This window comes from Elgaria multicarinata, chromosome 6, assembly GCF_023053635.1.
Source record: "Elgaria multicarinata webbii isolate HBS135686 ecotype San Diego chromosome 6, rElgMul1.1.pri, whole genome shotgun sequence".
NCBI lineage: Eukaryota > Metazoa > Chordata > Lepidosauria > Squamata > Anguidae > Elgaria > Elgaria multicarinata.
Genome location: NC_086176.1, coordinates 41,911,845 through 41,933,910, shown reverse-complemented (window position 1 = coordinate 41,933,910; position 22,066 = coordinate 41,911,845). Strand labels below are relative to the sequence as shown.

General features: G+C 38.9%; 1 protein-coding gene across 3 annotated transcripts in view; it reads left to right on the top strand.

Moving 5' to 3' along the window:
• Positions 1 to 22,066, top strand: part of KDM4C (lysine demethylase 4C) — a 226,921-nt gene that overhangs the window by 5,593 nt on the left and 199,262 nt on the right. The window contains exons 2-6 of one of the 3 annotated variants that reach the window (XM_063129270.1): positions 4,740 to 4,794; positions 5,768 to 5,932; positions 12,803 to 12,978; positions 14,488 to 14,602; positions 18,952 to 19,145. In XM_063129270.1, the coding sequence (XP_062985340.1) occupies positions 5,789 to 5,932; positions 12,803 to 12,978; positions 14,488 to 14,602; positions 18,952 to 19,145 (629 nt within the window). In that variant the 5' untranslated portion in view covers positions 4,740 to 4,794; positions 5,768 to 5,788. Of the gene's footprint in view, positions 1 to 2,120; positions 2,140 to 4,739; positions 4,795 to 5,767; positions 5,933 to 12,802; positions 12,979 to 14,487; positions 14,603 to 18,951; positions 19,146 to 22,066 lie in introns of those variants that run through there. The other 2 variants (XM_063129269.1, XM_063129271.1) reach the window with 2 other exon arrangements.

Below are 22,066 nucleotides of genomic sequence, written 5' to 3'. Positions count from 1 at the left end.
ACTTTGCTTTTAGATTTTTGGAGGGAGGCTTTTGGAAGATTTTTGGAAGGATCCTGGCACTTATTTTATACCAGAAAGGTTTGGTGTATAGACTTTGGACAGTATCCAACACTGCAACTCCACTTGCGCCATTGATGTAGCACTAGTGTAAGCGATCTCTATCATAATGCCAATAGCATATGTTGCTGTCATACACTGTTGTTGTTGCTCTAGAGATCACTTGTGCTAGTGCTATCTTAATCGTGTAAGCAGAATGACAGGGTTGCCCCATGGATCCATGTGTTAGGTTTGCTAGTTAAGATCCTTAGGATAGTAAGGTAGGCATATGCACTAACATCCTGCGTAGTTACTGATGTTCGAGATTTTTCTTTAGAAATATTTACACTCTTTCAACTTCTGAGATCAAACTGTCAGGTCCTCAATATCCAGTTAAAGTACTGTGGTGGCTCAATTTGGCCCAAGTGACAACTGGAGACAAACCAGGTAATTTACGGTGTACCATTTTAAGCCAAGTACAGCCACTTGATTTGAGATGATCATGGATAAAATCTAATTTAATTCTTACTTATAGTAGACCCATTAAAATGAATGGAACTTAGTCATGACTAACTTAAATACCATTCATTTTCATGGGTCTACTCTAAGTAGGCCCTTGGATTTTACTCCATGAATCCATGAAACTTTTGACAAGTCACAACACACTTCTCTGAGGGTCACATGAGAACTAAAGGTAAGTGTTTGTGTGTGTGCACACACACATAGACACACAGCAGAACCTCTAATGAACCCAGTATTTGCATTTTAACTTCCCTGGTTAAGACACAATTTCATGTTTGAGGACAATAGCTATTTACAATTCTAAGATAAGCAAAGGGAATAGGTATGGCCCCATCATATGGCAACCTATTTATGTGACAATTCGAAGGAATTATTGGCAGAACTTTCACCTATAAGCCCAGCATATGGTGGCATTCAATAGATGACATCTTTGTCATATGGGACTATGGAAGGGATAATTTGAAGAATTTTGCTAAGTTTATCAACACTATCCACCCAGCGATAAAGTTTATCAGTAACAGGCCAATTAAAAACCCACAATCCCACCTGTACCTTAATTACAGGCCATGTCATCTGAACCATCTAAGAAGAACATTATATATAGTTTGGCTCTTAGGATAAAACACATCTGCGATAATGAACAAAACTTCTCAAAAAGATGTAATGAGCTTAAAGAACATCTCCAACAATGTGGATACCCTAGTCACTTTATAGTTTTCAGTATCAATAGAGCGTTAGTAATATCCAGGGTTATCCTCCTTTATGAAGTAAAGGCTAACTCTTTGAAAGAATATCACATTCCATTTGTTGTGGACTACCATTCTGCTAGCCCTTATTAACACCAGATAATGAAAGACAGTTATCCTATTATATCCTATTGCGCTCATTTAACGGAAGCCATTAATTCTTCACCAAGCATTGCATTTAGAAAGCCAGTTAAAGCAGCAGTTAAACAAGATATTTGCAACCCAGGATCACCCCAATTGTATTACCTGCAGTTACCTCCAAGAAACCACTTCTTTTAGAGGAACAACTACTATCAAAATGTATTGCATTAGACAATCGGTAACATGCATTTCTGCTAATGTAATTTATTTAAATGAATATTAAAAAAAGGATGCCATATGCAATATGTAGGAAAAACTACAATGGACCTAAGAACAAGATTCTGTAACCACAAATCTGCGATACTTACCAAAATAACTAGAGCAGTCTGATGCAAAATATATTAACTCTCCTGCATATAGTCTATCAGATTTACAATTGCTCCCAACTGAACAAATAAAGGATACTGACATGCTTGACAGAAAGTAAAACTTCTGGATCTTCAGACTCAGAATTTTTAGACTATATGGACTTATTCTGGAAGACAGTTCATAAGCTTCAAACCACTCATACATCTGATTTTCTTCTCTCCTTAGGAACATTCATTTCCCAGCATTCCAAACTGTGATACTTGGTATCCATTTAATATCATAGCTGGTACTGATGAGGGTGGAAGCTAAAACATTTGACTCTAAATATATTTTGAAGTTACTCTGGGCTCATCTACACCAAGCAGGATATTCCACTATGAAAGTGGTAGGAAAGCGGTATATAAGAGGCAGGAGCCACACTACTGTTTTATAGTGGTATTGAAGTGCACTGCAGGATCTACACTACTGCTTTATAGTGGTACTGAAGTGCACTGACAACTGTTGGGGCCCTGCACCAAGCAGGATATTGCATTATGAAAGCGGTATAAGATATGTGTCAAGGGCCCCAACAGTTGTTAGTACACTTCAACCTCTACCTATAAAGCGGAAAGTATGTGTGTCATGTATGTCCCAAAACGTTTACCCACTTCCAGATATGGCACTGCCTTAATGCTGTTCACCCAGACAGCTCTTCGTGTACGTGGATCAGAAAAAAAATCTAAAAATATGAATTTTTGGGGTTTAAGTATTTTTTAAAGAATTTAATAAAAAAACGAGCTTTACGCCTACAATTCCCAGCATGCCTTGGGCAGAACTCCCAGCATGCCTTGGGTGGGAGGCCAGACTTACTGGCTTTTGGCGGTCATTGTGATTCCTAAGCTCAGTCTCAAGCAGTCAACCCAATTCCACATAAAAGGAAACAACCCACATAAAAGGGCTGGATCCATTTGCGGTGCCTCCTCCCGTCTGCCATGTGTGGTTTTAAAATCATAACTAGATACAACAGCATGTCTTTGAGAGGGAGGGAAGGAGGAGGGATGCACTATGCGCACGCCCAAAACAGGCTTGATGAAGGGGGGCAAGTGCCCGGCCCAGTCCCGGCCCTTCAGTACAGGCTCCTGATGGAGCACTTTGTGGGTGAGAAGTGTGGGCTGAGGCAGTCCCAGCAGGACTTGGCCGGAGTTGTTCATGTCCACTGACAGCCGCTTACCTCCCCTCCTTGGCAATGCTACCTTGGCGTAAATTTTCCATTTATTCTAACAAATTAATTTTCTAACTCAACCAAACTAAAAAACCCAACCAACCTAAAGATGAATAAGTTGCATAGAAATTTATTATATATCAAACAAATGTTATAAACATTATTCATGGACCCGAGCTACACTGGGCATGTCAGCTAGCACTGTTATAAAGCAGTAGTGCCTCTTATATACCTGTCTCCTGCCTCTTATATACTGCTTTCATAGTGGAATATCCTGCTTGGCATAGATGAGCCCTTAGTTAGTCTATCTTTCTTACGTATACATATACTTATGCATACACACACATATATCTCCTACCATATATTGTGCTTCCAGGAGGCTTCTATAAATTCAATAAAAATGCAAAACAAACAGAATACATGAAATCAACAAAACAGCATCAAATTACCTTGAGCAGATGACCCACCCATTGCTCTTCATTGCCAATCTCACACAGTAGTGTAGCACACCCACTGCTGCATTTGAACTGGATGTAAAAGAAAAAATAGAGTTGAGTGTCATCAGTGAAGTGATGCCACCAAATTCCTGGATGATCTCACTCACTTCCCCAACTCCACCTTCTGGAATAAACCCTCATGGTAGGAGTTGGAGCCAATGACATATTGTACCTCTAGTCCCAAATCCTGAAAGCCCATCTAGGAGGATATCATGGAGGCTATCCAAACCTATTAAGGGTGCAATCCTATACATGTTTAGATAGAAAAAAGTCAAAGGTGTTTTTGTGTGAGTGTGGTCTAAATACACATAGGATTGTGCCCTAGGACATCCAGGGCAGGATCTATACTACTGCTTTAAAAAAGTTTATAACAGTAGTGACAACTGTTGGGGCCCAGGACACACTGCATATACAGTTTTCAAAACGTTTTCAAAGTGTCATATCCTGCTTGGTGTAGATCTGGCCCAGGAGTCTTCCTCCTAGCCGTCTCCAGCATAGGCCATCCATCAAGTTGAACAAAACAGTATCTCTGCCAAAGTAAGCTTGAAATTGAAATTTTAGTACCTGAACTGATTGCCTACTGGACCAAAGAACTAATTCAACAGGGTGATAGGTAGCATTTGTACATGACACATTTGCTCTGTTTGAGAGAATCTCCAGCAGCAAAAGGCCTTGTTAGGACATTATTGGGGGACAGGGGTGGGGGGTGAAACGACTAAGGCTTAACTAGAACTTGCCTTGAAAGCCTTTGATGTAGGTATAGATATTTATGTCCCCCCCCCCCCACTTTTTGGAAAATTAGTTTTCACTGTCATAACTATTGGATTACAAGGAATAGGATTTCTACATCTCTAGAAGGATTTGAGGTTTAATCATAATGGTTCTGCTATCACAAACAGAGATACAAATATATAACGTATACATCATCATAAACCCTTCTTGTCACAATTTAATTTCCTGCTTCTGGCAGTTTTCAGAGCAGCTTCAGCATATGAAGTTTGTCTCTTGCTACTTCCATGTTAGAAGTCATATATATGTGTATATATTCTCTAATCAGGCATATTCCTTAGACTGGAATCAGTTTTGTAACAATTAAGTATGATATCTGCTGAACAAACTTAATTGGTTTTCACAGAACTATATTGTTTAAAAATTGGTAAAAACGTATTGCTAACATTTGCAAAGATATGTAAGTGTTATGTTTTATAAATCAACAGTAATACCATCTCTCTCTCTCTCTCTCTCTCTCTCTCTCTCTCTGTGTGCACCCCCTTCCCCTGTACGTAGGTGGAAAGAGGCCTTTTTGTTGAGTTGATGTAGAAGGCAGGTATCAAATTAGCAGGTAAAACTATACTTTTAATCCTTCAAAGTCTTTCCCATCCTCATAGACTTGGCCAGAATTTTTTTTAGAATGCCAAGTAAAATGTTTCTTAATTAATTATTTATGAACAGCAAATATATAAAAAAACAGGATTCAAATTTATTGTTTGTTATTTGTGTCCTGGAAAGTCTTAGATAAATCATTTATGGCTTCAGTACGTTGATAAAGTACTTGGCCTATATAAGCAATCAGTTGTGTTGCTTTTAGTATTTCTCTAAAACAACAACACAAAAATCCTTCTATGGGCCTTTACATGGGGAGATCTTCATATGCTCTTTTCCTCCCCCCGCGCCCAACATGTCTACAGATATCATGCTAGCTCATTATAGGGATTAGGAGACTTGTGCATACTTCGCCTATCCTGTCCAGCTCAGAACTTGCATTTTTTCAGTGAATGAAGGGCTGAATTAGATATGGCAGATGCACACAGAGCTTCCCTGTAATGGCCTGGCTTGATGAATTCCTGTATGTGTGTACGGAAAGAGGGGTAGGAACTGTATTATGTCCTATGGAGAGCATTCCACTGATGAATTAGGTATCAAGTCCAGAGTCTCCATAAAATGTATATGGAATCCCTCCGTGTGAGATTTTGTTTCTGTAACAAAGGACGGAGTGAATGAAATCCCATCCCTGGTCAGACTTATCGGCATATATAATTGCATTGAAATAATGGAGTTCAAGATGCAAAACGATGAAAGCAATAGTGAACTACTTCTGAAAGTCTTCAGATTTCTGGGCTGTATCTAACCATCTTGTTTCATCTTTGTTCTTGGCCTCCTCTTTATATATTTGTATTATCCATAAGCAAGTAATGCAGGATCAAGAGCCTGGAGAGACAAAATGTTCCCCAGTTTTAGCTGCATCGATGTAAGCCATTTAAAATATTTTCCATTCAAGTATGCTTTAACATGACTAATGTATGTTTGCTTACTAGCAGGTTCAACGTAGAGCAGCCATGGCTGCTCAATCATTGGACCCTCCGCCAAACCCAAGCTGCAAAATCATGACTTTTCGGCCCACAATGGATGAATTCAGGGAGTTTAACAAGTACTTGGCTTACATGGAATCAAAAGGTGCTCATCGTGCTGGATTGGCAAAGGTAAATGCCTTAAAATATTGTAGATGGCAGAATAATGAATTTTAATATGTATATTCATTATAAAAAGCTTCTATCAAATGAATTTACAATACTAATATGAAAATGTTTTTCCACAATAGTTTCTTATACATTACTTGGTAAGTATTATTTTGAAGGAATATTATTACTATGCTAAATGACAAAGTAAATAGCCTAAAAACTTTGTATGGGTTTGAATGCTTTCTTATTAATACTTGAAAATCTTATATAGTAATGTATGTAAAATTCCGCATATTCTGGGGTTGAAGTTGCCATTCAAATACTATTGCTGCAACATATAAGCTAACTCAATGATATTTCCTGCAATAAAAATAATTTAGCCATTGTTTAAAAAAATTAAACGAATTGTCTGTGCAAGCTGTAAAATGCCATTTCTAAATTCCTTTTTTTGACACTTACACTTCTGATGGTAGTTTTACTTCATAATTTATCCTTCTTTTACACCACAAATAGCTCAAAGTGGCTAACACTAAAATATAAATAAAATACATTACAATTAAAATATCAAAGCTGTTAAAAACATATCAATAAAAACTAAATATCACCGACTAGTTAAAAATTACTTCAGCAAACAGCTTAAAAGACAACAACAACAACAATAATAATTTATTTCTTACCTGCCTCTCCATTTTGATCGAGGCGGGGAACAACAATAAGTGATAAAATACATAAAACTGAATTAAAACATAATATACATTGTTAAAAACATCCTAAAAAAAAGCCTGTCTGAATAGAAATGTATTTGCCTGCCAATAGAAAGGCAAAAAATGGCCTTTCTTGGCAGAGAATTTGAAAGCTTTGGAGCAGCAACTAAAAAGGCTCTCTCTCGCACGCTCACTGAATGTGCCTCTGATGAGGGTAAAGATCTTAAATTCACTTCCAAAGATCTCAAAATCTGTGTATGGTAATATGATTGCAGTCTTTCAAGTAGTCTGTTCACAAGTCACAAAGGACTTTATAGGTCATAAGCAGCACATAGAGCATCATCACATAGGGCAAAATCATGTTTCCTTACCGTTGCTTCTCTGCCCCACTTTTGTCCCTCATTACTTTCTCTTTCTTCCCAGAGGGGAAAGAGGAAGTAAATAAAGACTACATGGCGCATTCAGGGGCTGTTTTTATCATGTCGCTTTTCCTGCACACAGCAGGAGAATGTGGCACATTCCATTTTTTTTTAAAAAAAGTCAGATTAAAAAATGAGCTAAAGGCACGAGATGTTGTCATCTGTAAGGGGGCAGTAGCGAGCGTGCAATAAAACACTCGTCTGATGAATCTCTTAGTTTGAATAAGAGCATGTCTCCTATTGGAAATAAATTTAAAAGCTGTATTCAGGTTCCATTCAATGTTGCATGAGAAGCAATCTCCCCCCAAGCTGTTTTGGAGTGTCCTCTACCCCTCAAAAAGATGTGGGAGTGCTGCAGGAGGAGGGGCATCTATTCCATCCATAGTATCTATTCTATCCATTGGTGGACAGACACAATTGGATTTTCCCCTTTGTTTGTACTTGTTCTTGGCAGTCTTGCATATCTCAGCTCCTGTTGTAGGGCTTGGGGCTCACAAGTACATAGAGCCCTCTTCACTTGCAAGAATTCTCCATTCTCTTAAGTGGAAAAGACAGCTGTCTACACACAAAGGATTATGTGTGCATCTTCTTGGGTTTTTTTAAGGGAAGCATTAGATTTGGACTTGGTTGGATACCTTGGTTGTGTATATGATACATACTGGATAAAGAGAGAGGGACAACTCTCTTGAGATACAGTTTTGCACATTTGAGACTTATGTAGCATAGTATGCAGGTGTTTTCTGAAAGATGCAACAGGATACACCTAATGAGATCTCAACTAAAGATACAGTAACATCCAAACAAAATAGATGAAATAAGGCTGTCTCAGGGCATATTGCTTCAGTTTTGTGACCTTAAAATCATGTCTGCAGTAATTAAGATATTTAATTTACTATAACAATAGTAAGAGACTATAAATTGAATATTCTACCTCTCCATGGCAGCTAAAAGAAGTCAGTGGGCTTTATCATTATAACATGTACAAACTTGGTACATATTTTGTTGCACTGAAATTTTCAAAAGCAAGAGACATGACATAAACAAAACATGACTTATAAAATCTTAGCTCTTTTCTCATTTTGAATTGCTTGCTTGCTTCAGGAATGATTGGTAGTAGTGATATTTACTTATATCCAGTATTATATTGGAATCAGTAATGGATGTCCTTGGATCCTGCTATTCTAATGGAATAGTTACGATCTTTGGTCAAGTTAACTATGTTGTGATGATATACAATTGTATGCAGTAATGCTGAATTTGTTCTTTGTCTTTAATTTTACTTGCTGGCAATTCCTCCAACCCTAGCCTTAATTTTTTTTAAAAAAAAAATGCAATAAATATACTGTGTACCTGTTCTGTTTGATGTGGGAGGAGTGATGCAAACGAAAATTATTATTATCAACATGTTGACATTCTAGGTTGGAAATTGATTACTGAAACTCGTAATATGCCCTATCAGCTGTGTAGTATTTGTTTTGAAATTTATTTCCCCCTCCCTCTGGCATTACATTGTCCTATTTTTTGAGTCTAAGACCGGGTTCAGATGTGCTTCACTTATGTGTTGTAGAAATATTAGATATATATGAGACTGAGTGCCAGAACAGGTGGGATAACCCTGATGACTCTGAAACCATGAGCAAAAAGAGATGTGCAAAACATTTTTGAGGCCAGCTGGGCCTCACCTCCCCCACCCAGGTTTCAGTAATACACTCCAGTAATACACTCAGTAATACACAATTAAATCATGGATGAGGCAGATTTTGTTTTGGACTGACCTGGCATTCAGCAGCAGAAGCACCACCACCACCACCAGATCCGAAGGCAAGATGTTAAGGCATCCAGGAACCATTTGGTTGGAGGAAGAACCAGAAGAGGAGATAGGCCTAAAGTGTCTAGCCCCTCTTTTCCTCAACTGTCCTGTTAATCCTCCAGTGCAATAGCTCCCCCTACCCATTACCACACTGATAGGGACATCCCCTTCCTCTGCTAGATTATCCAATGAATTTCCCAGGCACATGTTAAAATGATAATATAAAATAGAGAGCTTTGGCCCTCAGTGCAACAACTAAGAAGGAGAGGTGAATGTTCAAGTTGCCCAGCAGGCTCTCCCCAATGATGCTATAGGCTCAGAGCCACAGGCTATATATAACAAATATATGTATTTCTTTTGCATAAGTCTGCAAGTCATAGCAGAGGATGAAAAGGTGCTTTGCAGAACAATGACATGCTATCTTCTGATACTAGCAGTCAAGTTCTGCTTCTTGACTTATTGCCTTTCTTCCCCAGGTACTGCCCAAGTGTTGTTGAAGCTTGCTTCTATAGTAGGGTTGGGCAGTGCCCCCCCCCCCGATCTTTTCCTAGTCATTGCTGTGGAAACTGCCACTGAAAAATGTAGTGTCATAGTGTGAACTAGAGCAGTTAGACAGTAGCTGTCCCAGATCGCTTCTTTAACGCTGTTAATAGAAGCAGTAAAGCAGCAATCAGGTCAGGTGGGTGGGGCAAGGAGGAGGTACCTTTCAGTGCAGGGTATGCGCAAGCACACACACCTCCCCCCTCTCCCACTACCCTGTGTATGTGCACACATGTGTATCTCCTGGGAAACCAGAAGTGCCCTGTGGTGCCTGTTTTATAACTATAGAATATTGCTGGTTTGATGGCAGAAAACAGAAAAATTTGTCTATATATCTGAATTCTATAAACCAATAGTCTTTAATTTGTCAGAAATGTTGATCCACTTAGAATCCAAAGTGCAATATAGGACCCACTTCCAGAAGCCCATGCAGTGGGAAAGAGGAGTCCTGTGATCATAGAATCATAGAATAGTAGAATTGGAAGGGGCCTATAAGGCCATTGAGTCCAACCCCTTGCTCAGTGCAGGAGGAGGGGGGAGGCCCATCCACCTGGAGGTGAAGCCAAAAACTGAAGGGATGGGCCAATAGAAAGAGCTATGTTAAAATGTGTGCTGTTCTTCCAGATGCTTACAAGTCTCTTGCCGTCAAACTACGTGAGGGACATGAGCCTAGGCTAGCACAGATACTACTTAGAGAGCTTTACTACATAAGGCATTTATCCTCCGCTTGTCATTCCATACTGTCATGTTCATGCCTGGGCCCTCTGGCATTCACACGTGCTGGCAAGCTGACAGGAGACACATCAGTGAGACTTCTTTTATTGAGGAAATCACATGGTAAACAGTGTAATGGTTACGTTCTCCAAACAACACCACTTAAAGCGGAATGATGGTTAGAAAGCTTTAGGCTCCTTTTCTGATGCGATCCTTAAGGCAATCACTTGCAGGGGTCTGTGTGTTTAGGGTTAGCCACCATCCGATTTGAGCTTCTCCAGATGCCGCATACACTCAGGGTCCTTCACCTCACTATCGTGTCAGTACCAGTAACACCATGTTACTTTCAGGGATCTTGTTTGAATCCAATGTGGCCAGTTTGTTTTAACAGATATATAGGCTGCTTTTTAACAAATGTTGTCAAAGCAGATTACAATTACTGTATTTCTTCGATTCTAAGACACACTCCCCCCCCCCATATAAACATCTCTAAAAACAGGGTGCATCTTAGAATCACGGGTGCGATTATTATTCTTAGAATCAAAGCTTTTTTTCTTTTGGTGGTACTGAAATTAGTGTGCATCTTATAATCGATGGTGTCTTAAAATCGAAGAAATACGGTAAAGAAAATACAGTTCTAATAAAATTACAGTAATGACGACAGAAGATCATAACCATTGCGGATTAAAAACTAAGAGAGAGGCAGTTGGGGGCACTGGAGAGCTGTAAGTGCTGTAGCTTCTGACATCCTTTCTGAGCGGCTGTGGCCTAGAATTAATGTTGGCAGCTACAGAGCTGGGTAATCCCAGAATTTAGTTATACTTGATCAGCTTCTTCTGTCCGGATAACTGAGGTGATTGTAAATATATTTTATAGACTTTTACATTATTTATATAATATATTTATTACTGTGGGACTTCAAACACACATTGGAGTTCCTTTGGACCTATGAATCTGGCTGATAGGATGTAAAGATTGAAATAAATGGAAGGTTTTCCTCATAAATAAATCTGTTTTGATATTGATTCATCTATTATTTATTAAATGTCTTAAACACTTCAGACAAAGTCTCTCCAGGCCTTGTAGACATCAAAACAATAAAACACAATTAAATCCCAAAACAATTAAAATAACGGCCCATATAAGAAGCCCAACAAATGCATATTATTATTATTATTATTATTATTATTGCACCATCAGTGTACCATATCAGCTTAATACCATAAAATACACCATAGACCACAAAAACTAAAACACCCAGTACGAACAGGAGTAAAAACAAAACCATGGGACTAAAATGCAGATTTAAAAAGTTTGGGAGAAGATAAAGGTTTTGGTCTGGCAATAAAAAGACAGTAATGTAGGCACCAGGCAAGTTTGGCTATTGAGAACATTTCAGAGCTGGGGGCCGGATACCACCTGAACTTCTCACTGTGGAGGCAGCTGGAGAAGGGCTTCCAAAAGATAACCTAAGGACACAGGGAGGTATATATGGATGGAAGTGGTCCATCAGGTACCAAGGTTGCAAGCCATGTAGAGCATTATATGTCAAAACTAGTACTCTGAACAGGGCCCAGGAATGAATTGGAAGCCAGTAAAGGCGAGATAGGAGCAGCATAATATCTTTATAAGGCCTGGTCCCAGTTAAAAGTCCTCACAGGCACATTTTGCATTTCTTAATCATCTTCAAAGACAGCCCAGTGTCTTTCTGAATTTAATGGGAAGACGATGGATACAAGACGATGGATTATTGGAGCCAAATTGTCCATCCCCAGATAGGATATTAACTAGGATACCACTTGAACCTCTAGTGACAGTGATGGATCGAAGAGTAGCCCCAAGCTATGAACTTGATCTTTCAGAGGGAGTTCAACCCAGTCCAGAATAGGACAAATCCTCTGATCCCCATCAGTCTGAGGAACCATCTACTTACAGTGCCCCTATCTTGTTTGAACTTAGTCTCCATTTGTTAGTCTTTATCTAGTCCATTATCCATCCAGTAAGAAAAAAGACAGAAGCAGGACTGGGGAAAACACAACATCATATGGATCTCCCATAAGTTTTGAGTGAATGAGCCATGGCAATTCCACAATAAATCTTTGTCTGGAAATATACTCTGTTAAAACGTTGGGCACTGTGGCCACAGACCAAAGAATATACAACTACCTATCCACATTCAGCAAGGTTTTGACTTGTTTCTTTTCTTACCAGAGGGCAAGCTGGTTTGAAGCTCTGCCACTTCAAAACTAGTTTTTTATATGAGAATGGAGCCTGCTCCTGAAAGAAAAGAGTAAAAAGTCCCATTGGGCCCACCTAAAGAAGCATTCTGGTAACTTTTAGCCTTGCCATTATGCCACCAAATCTGATCTTACACAGGGCTTCTTTAAATGAGTGATTTATAGCATGCTCGTGATTGGCCACTCACTGAAGTTTGCAGGTCATTTTGATGATGTCCTGAACCTTCTGCACGTCTCCTCCTCCTTCCTTCGGTTATTCCACTTAAAAATAAACCTTGGAAAACTTGATTCTTCTGAAATATCTCAGGATTTCCTGCTGTGTGCTGTTGAAGTTGTGCTGTGAACATCCATTAGAAGGCGCTGTCCCATTCAATTGTATGAGCTGGGAAGTTTAAATTCTTTATTGTTTTAAGTGATAGTTTAAATTGCTTTGCTGCTGTTAATGTGCTGTTCTCCCAAATTTCTAGGTGATTCCTCCTAAGGAGTGGAAGCCAAGGAAAAGTTATGATGACATTGATTGTCTGATGATTCCAGCACCAATTCAACAGATGGTTACTGGTCAGTCAGGCCTCTTCACTCAATACAATATTCAGAAAAAGCCAATGACTGTCAAGGAGTTTAGGCAACTTGCTAACAGTGACAAGTAGGTACATTCATTCCATGGCTTGTTCTACAATGTACAGACCCTTTACTTCAGAGTAATTAAGTTAAAATTCAGAGTAAATGATGTACTGTATGTATTGCAGTTTATGGTTTCTAAGTAAAAGCTATAATTCAGGAATAATGCAAATTAACATAAGATCACTTCTTGGATACCTATACAGCTTGTTACACATCAAGGGAGAGGTAGCAAAGTAGTGACACTCTGTGATGAGCCAATGAAAAATATATTTTTTTATAAAATGTATACCCAGCTCTTCCAGTGTATTTACTTTGCTCAGGGCAGATATCAGAGCCCTTCTGTTACCTGAAAGGCAGATCCTGGATCAAACCAAAATAATCCTTTTTTAAAAACAGTAACATAAAACAGGGAAAAGGTTCAGCAGATGAAACATTCTAAAATGGGGATCTACCAACAACAAATGCTTGCTAGAAGAGGAAAGTTTTGATTAGTTGGCGAAAAACAGTAAGAGGGCCCCCCAAACAGATCTCACAGGGTAAAGTTACCACAATTCAGGCACGGCCAATGAAAAGGCTCTCACTCTCATTCCAAGCAATTGTGCCTCAGCCAGAAACATGGTGCAAAGAAGGGTTTCCCCAATATCTTAAGAAGAATGCAAAATGGTATGAGAGGAGATGGTCCTTCATGTACTCTGGACCTAAGTCACTTAAGCCTCCTAGATATGCTAGGCGGCTTGGTATTTTTCTTTCTCTCCACTATGCTATACAAATGCAAACACAGATAAATGTAGAAGAATTCAGAGCTAATCAAAAATAAACCATGGTGTCAAAAATTAAATAGGACACATTTTGTAAGCACTCATCTGTTTATCTCATTTCAGAGATATGTTTGTAGATGTACCATAGTAATATAATATACCCTTGGAGCGCATTCATTGTTCTCTGTGCTTATCCCAAAAACATATGCCATTTTATGTTATCTAGGTAGACTCATTTAACCTCATATTTTTAGTCTGACTATTCTGCAGACTTAAATCGCACATGTAAAAAAAGCTAAGAATAACTAGATGCACCATAACCAAAGCTTGCAATTCTTGTAGCAGAAGTTATAATCTACATATACCACATGGAGGATATGCATGTGAAAAAGATGAATGTAGAGCGAATGTAAGGAATACATTAGATCTTAATAACCATGTATTAAGTGATTTTATTGGAGGAATATGAGCATTAGATTGAATTTCATTCCAAATTGTTGAGACAGATTTTGCAAAAGGTGGATATCAACTAGTAGCAGAGTTAGACTCACAAGAATTTTCAGTACAATAAATACTTTTTGCTGGAAGACCTATATATGCACACACGTCTGCCTGAAAACAATACATAATGTTCCTTCTTCTCTTAAGGGGTAATGATACGTGAGACTATTTGAACAATCTCATCAGTTATACGAGACACACAAACCATTTTAAATATATAAATGTTGGTCTTTTGTAACTATTGTCTCTTTTTTCTTCTTCGCTTTCTGCAGATACTGTACCCCAAGACATTTAGACTATGAAGACCTAGAGCGTAAATACTGGAAGAATTTAACTTTTGTGGCACCAATCTATGGAGCAGATATTAATGGAAGTATATATAATGAAGTATGTGTTCTGTTCAGTTATCCTCCTGGATTATCTGATTTTACATCATTTTTCACTACAAAATAATAATAATTTTGAATATTGTTGGATTCCCATTTCATTTCAGTGCATGTGAATTTATATGATGAGCTCATACCATTGTCTCAGCACTTGGGCTTTTTAATGCAACCAGGCTGACAACTCAAAAATCATGGAGAAAAGATTCTTTTAGGGGTATCTTCACTTCAGGATTAATAATGCTAATACAGTAAGTTCAAATGCAGCCTTCCCCAACCGGATGCCCTCCAGATGTTTTGAATTACAACTGCCATCATCTCTGAGCACTGGCCATACTCTCTTGGACTGATGGGAACTGTAGTTCAAAACATCTGGAAGGCATTAGGAAGGCAGTTCTAATGCCTGTTGAGAATTACTGGTCTATACTAATTTCCATGCTATCTCCTGTCTCAATAACCATCAATAGAATATGATGCACAGGAAGCATGTGACATCCCACAGACAGAATAGGTTACCAGCATCAGAGCAGTGAAGGGGACAGAATAATCTTCGTATGGTGAAGAATTAGCTAGGAAAACAAAAAGATTGGCAAAAAAGGAACATTTGAGGGAAATTCCTGAAAAAATAGAAAAGCCACAAGGAGAAGTGATACTAGACTAAGAGTATCAACAGACCGGGGAGGGGGGGGGGAAATTGTGTTTCCCTATCATCACTCCCCCCCCCGCTTCTGTCCCACAGTACTTCCTCTTCCTTCACCTGGGGAAGAAAGAGGAAGTAACCAACGGCCATCTGGCCCATTTAGTGGCCATTTTTATCATGCTGCTTTTCCTGCAAACAGCAGGAAATGGCGGTATACTTCACTTCCAAAACAAAAATTGGATTTACCAGGGCCTTATTTTGTCATGGAAAGAAGACTAGAAGGAGCAGGAGGTGTCAGTGTTGTCAAAAGGACCCATGAAACCCATGAGTGGCCAGTAACGAGTATGCGATAAAACGCTCGCCTGATGACACTCTAACAGTGCAGTCCTATGCATTTCTACTCAGAAGTTAGTCCCATTAAGTTAAATGGAACTTACTCCCAGGTAAGTATGTATAGAATTGCAACCCAAATAGAGATTTGGAAAGGAGCAGATGGATGCTGTAACTCATAAAGGATTGTGGAGATAAAAGTGCTGAGAGTCCTGGGAGTCTTGGCCTCTATGCATTTTATTCTCTGATAGTTCAACCTGGAAAGCATCACTTGGTTTTGGCAATTTTTTCTTCAGCCACCAGATGGTATCCTTGCACAAAGAGATATTTTAGTTTGTGTGTTGTATGCTATTAGCAAAATCTCTTCTAAATTTAGAATCGAGATCTCTCATATTTATTCACATTAGGGATTTTCATGTATTCAGTGAAGATGGATGAAATGCAGTCTGTCTAGAAATGAGGCAATAGAAGGGGAGAAAGTGCATGGTATAGCTATTTCCTCACATGAAATCGTATGTGATAAATGAAATATATGAGTTGCATTATTGAAAGTAAAAGCAGTGCAGGCAAACTAATGGAGGCAATGTAGTTTCCACAATAGAATAAGGCTATTATTCTATGAGCAGTCTATAAAAAAAAACACCCAGTCAAAATATATGAAATAATTCCAGAGTGATGTAGCATTATATTTTCTGAAATAATGAATTCTTTAAGCCAGGCAAGCACTAAAATTAGTGCAAAATCTGTAACTAACAGTTTCACTGTTAATACAATGGCTAGCATCCAAAGAGCTACTTAACCGCCCAGAGAGCTCTGGCTATTGGGCGGTATAGAAATGTAATAAATAAATAAACAAACAAATAAATAAATAAATAAAACATATCCACTGGTGGTGGTTGTTGTTTTACTTTTTTCTTTGAAGAGCAGACCTCCATGCCACAGAGCACGCGGCTTTTGTAACTCCCCTCTGCTTCAAAAGTGGCTTCCTATGGGAAGCTGCTGTTTGAGACCCCTTGGTTTTATAGACGTTTGCATAGCCCCTTGAGTCTGATTTCTGGCCAATATTGGCTGTCGTCTATTTTGAATAGGATTGGCTTAACAAGAATATAAGAACATAAGTGTTGCTTTGCTGAATCAAACCAAAGAGTCCATTTAATCTAGTATTCCAATTCCAGCTATGGCCAGATGCCCCTGAGAAGCTCACAACAAGTAGGGCATTATGAAAATGGTTCATCATAGTATGTGCTCTCAAGTATCTGGTAATAAGAGGCATGCTGCTCCTAAATTAAGTTCTACTAGGATATCTTGGTTAATACATTTATAGAGGATGCGGTTATGGGACAGAGGGGAGACTAAATAAAAGTACAGTTGTAAAATCTTTAAGTTACATGAAATAAAGAAGAATAAAGGCAAGGTATAAAACCCACACTTTTATTTTTAGAAAGCAGCAAAATCTAAGCAAACTTTTCTTTCATGATTTACTGTGGTAATATCAGCGCTACTTGAAAGCATGGATAGCTCTGTATTTCATAGATATAACTGTCTGTTTTGTTTACTGATGAAGTCTTCTTCTATACACTTGGAAATATCCTATGGTAGCAGCTGTTCTTTAGAACAAATTGTGGATTTCTACAAAGAAAGCTGAAGTATGGAGTTCTTTATTACTGATATATTTGTCTTAGGGGCATGTCCTACTCAGCAGGATTTTGTGCTTTCTGCTCTGGAAAATGAGCAGGCATGAAGAGCTAGCATATTTGCACCTTATTTCATTATCTGCCACTACTAACCCCACTTTCTGTTGATTTGTTCAAAAACAAATGTCTAATTCAAAGACACAAAATTATGTCCTTTTTCCTGCCCACTGTGGCAATACTTCTCCTTTGTTATTCCTTCTCCTTCCCCACCCCAATGGTAAATTTGTGGCATTGCATATTTATCAGGACTACTGAAGATAATTGTTTTGTTTTGTTTTTACAATAAGTTGAGAATCCATGGTGTTATTATTTTGGGTTGCCTAGCAACTTAATAAAAAAGATACTGGCTTGGATACAGAGAGTGTGAGTTTGACACAATACAAAAAGAAAAAGGTATGGGGCAGGAAGAGGAAAAATGCAAACTCAAGAACAAATTGTTAAATAGCTTTTATAACGGCCAGCTGAAATGGAAATAATTCAGGTAGAGGAGGAGCCAGCTGGTTTCTCAGCAGTGCTTCCCATCTTTCCCTCTGCCATAGCTTCATTGTGCTATTTTTGCTATGGAAACGATTTTGAAACTTGTTGCGGAAGGACAAATAAAATGTGTGAAATACGTATTTGAGGTAACAGCCAAACATGACCAGGAAAAAGAACCCCAAAGTATACATACTTTGTTTTAAACGACCAGGTTGTTAGAATTATAGACATGACTTCAGAAAGTCTGTCTAACCAGAGAAGATTTTTGCTTCCAAATAATATGCTTTGTAAAACACATTAGCACTTGTGGACTAAGAGTTAAGTGAAGGTTTAATATTTTTAGTTTTATTTATATATTCATTTATTTATTTTGTTACATTTGTATGCCACTCAGTAGCCAAAGCTTTCTGGGTGCTTCATAACAGTTAAAACCATAGAAATCAGCACTATGGAAAACATAATATATATTTTTTAAGTTTAAAACTACAATATTCTAGTTTAAAACTACAAAAACAGCAGCCATGTAAAGATCTGAAAATATAATAACAGATTTAAAACAATAAAACCTGAAGAACTTAAAATACATGGAAGAATAAAAAGGGCTCCTCCTGATGCCAAGAAGACTACAACTTAGGTGGCAGATGAATGTCTCTGGGGAAGGCATTCTGTAACTGGGGGTGCCACAATTGAAAAGACCCTAATTTCAGCAGAGATCTTCTGGATGTGTAGTTACTGTATTTTCAAGTTGCACAAATTATTTAACTCCTATATGCTTGCTTCCATCAATTGAAATACATGGAAATATACTACCTTAGTGTTTACTTCCTGTTCACTAAGTAACAGAATTATGGTTTTAACTGCAACAGTGGCAATTAAAAAAATACCAAGCTTATCTGAGTAAATGTATTGGTTAATGTTTCAGCAAAAGTACTTCTTACTGATAATATTTAAATAGTAATTTCTCATATATGAGAATGATTTTGTTTTTAAAACTCATCTGAATCTACCCCTTATCCTCAATCGGGAGATAAGTTGGTCATGCTCAGGTCCCATGGGCATCTGTGGGATGTTAAATGCAGGTACCTTTCTCTGGATAGAGGTGACCTACTTCTCCAAGGTGATGCATGAATTTTGACATTTTAGTGGAAAGCTGATGGTGTGAGTTTGCTTTTTATTTGACTTATTGATTGGCTGTGTTCTCATATTTTTCAGAATGTTAATGAATGGAATATTGCTCATCTCAATACCATATTGGATGTTGTAGAAGAAGACTGTGGAATCTCAATAGAGGGAGTCAACACTCCATATCTGTATTTTGGCATGTGGAAAACAACATTTGCATGGCACACTGAAGATATGGATCTCTACAGTATTAATTATCTCCACTTTGGAGAACCCAAATCCTGGCAAGTTAACTATTTATGAAAATTCATTTTGATAAATATTTTGTTCTGGAGGTTAAAGGATATAATGAGGTATTTGGTTAAACCCAATGCCATATGTGAATGCAGAAAGATCCTGTTAGTAGAGCAGTTTAATGTCAATTTCTGGCCAAATCATGCATATTATTCCATGGTAAAACTCCTATGAAATCAGCTTTTCAGCAACTGTTTTGTAACCAGTACCTTAATCTTTTCTTTTGGAATTAGCAGGGCCTTGCCTTGATGAGGGGAAAGCAGTGGTGCTAGGTCATTTATATGACGCAGCAGCCATTGTTGAGCCATCCCAGGGCTTTCTCCCGAAGAGCTGAAATAAAAAAGTTAGGGACTTACCCCAACTTTTTCTTTTGCAGCAAGGCGACGACTGCATCTGCCATCTGTCGCCTTGCTCTGGAGTTGCGAAAGAGGTGTGTCCAGGCAGATGGCACCCCCTGATTGGTTGCCATCTGCCCCAGCAGTGGGTAGAGGTGGGGCAGTGAGCCAAACGGCCTCTGGAATGCCTTCATGCTTCTCTGGCATGGGGAGAAGGATGCTTGCCTCCCCCCAAAAGGTTAAAAACAAAAACCTGGATGGATGCGAGGAGGCATGAGTGCCCATGCGCACAGGTGGTGGTGCCTGGGTCAGCGAACTGAATGGCCACCTCCATGCCTCCTCCGGTGTGGGGAGAAGGATGCTTAGCCCCCCAAAAAGGTTAAAAACCAAACAGCCCCCCCAAAACCTGGAGGGACGCAGGGAGGCTGCTCCTTCTCATATGGGGACAACCCAAAGGAGCGCAAGTGTAGGGTTTTGGGGGCTCAAGGCCTTTGTCAAGACAGTGTGCCCCCAATGTGCCTTTGTCAAGACAGCCCCCAGGATACTGAAGATCATTGGAACTGTCTTTTTGGAAAAATATGCATTTTGTCCAATACATTTCACTTCTGTCAGGTTGTGGGCCTGATGTGGATGTACTTTGTAAAAGTAACCTGTTGGCACTTTTTTCCATTGTAAACTTCTTCATTGTGATCTAATCTGAAACAAAAAAGAAAGAAAAGTTAAACATAATAACAAGAAATCATATTATATTGGAGATCAATCTCAAGTAAAAAGCAGCCTCTTATGGAAATTTTGCATTATTTTCACTAACTCCTTCCCCCCACCTTGTAAACTGGAGCCTGAGATTTGTGAGGAAAGAAACATGCCTTAGATGTCTGAATAACTTTTTGAACGCAGAAGTTTAAAAAGGATAAATATGGGGCTCAGTTATCCCAGTGGCAGAGCACATGTGTTGCAAGGTAAACATTCCACATTCAATCCCTGGCAACTTCAGGTAGGGTTGGAGAAGACCCCGTTACGAAACACCTGCCAGCCAGTGTCATAGACGATACCGAGCAAGACAATGGTCTGACAACTCCCGCACACAAAAAGAAAATAATTGCAGTTTATTTATTTAAAATATTTCTAGGCTACCTTTCAATGCAGGAACCCTCACAAGTTGGCTTACAACAATAAAAAAGACTGATATTCAAAAATAGGATTCAGAACGGAGAGCATTGGAACTCACTCTCCCTTTATTTATTTTTAAAAAAGCTCTAGCCATGGAAACATGGTTTCAACACACACAAGAAGAGAGCTGGGTAGTGTTAAGAATGGATCTTGAAGAACAGGCAGCCAGGTGAAATATTGACAGAGCTGCGGGAGAGAGTGTCTGTCTGCATTAACTCCCATGCTCACAAAGTATGCAGGGTAGCTGGAACCAAGAGCAGCTATAGAGTTCAGGTTGGGTGCACAAAATAGGGAATGATTTGGGGTGAGGTTGAACAAAGTGTGCAGTAGCATGGCTTTGGGGATGAACAGGGGCAATCCAGAGGTTCCTGGCTGCGTGGTTGAATTTAGGCAGGCTGGCTAAACAGGGCTTGCAGGGGTGGGCAACTTGTGGCCCTCCAGATATTTTGGCCTACAACTCCCATCAGCCTTAGCTAGCATAGCCAGTGGTGAGGAGTAATGGGAGTTATAGTATGAAAGATCTGGAGGGCTGCAAGTTGCCCACCCTTGAGACAGAAGTACACAGAACAAAGTTTACCACAAAGGGGGCCCCAGGAGATGCCTTTACTTGCTGATCTTGCGGTGAGGATGCTTCAAGATTGGACTATATTTCCCACCAAGGCTTTAAGTAGCCAATTTGAGTTATCTTCATGGGTTGTGGTGACGTGATGGTCACGTATCCAGAGTCCCCAAGCTTTTAATAGTGCATGAGGACAATGCCTTTTAACTGAATTAAGGTAGAGGACATACACGTCATGAATGGTAGGTAGCTTAGCATACTAGCATCAGGATCCTCTTGCTGCTAGCTGCCATTTTTGTGAACTGCCCAGAGAGCTTGGGCTATTGGCCGGTATAAAAATGTAATAAATAAATAAATAAATAAATGAGACACTTGACATGCAGCCTTTCCCAGATGTAATAGACATATTGGGCAAGATACTTGGGTGATGCAACACAAATACAACATGCAAACTGCATATGGGCAAAAGTAGTCATGGCTAAACTTCTCAGTAACAGGATATAGTATATCACTTCACTGCAGATTCTACATGTCTATATCCCACATCCAAATTACTTTTAGTCAACTTTCAGCTTGAAAAGGCCCCCCAGGGAGACTTACAATTTAAAACAATTTAGAAATTATATATGAAGTGGATGTCAAAATAAAGCACAGAATACACAGATTTTCTGGGAAGTAATTTTGCCAGAAACGTAAAAGGTAATTTAAAAAGTCTGAATAGAGGATACATTCTTTGAAAAAGCTCTCCCACCTCATGTCACTGGCTAGGCTCCTGTGATATCATAACATACTTAGCTCATGCTAAAGAATTAAGATGTCAGAAACAAACCTCTAGGGAAAGAATGTT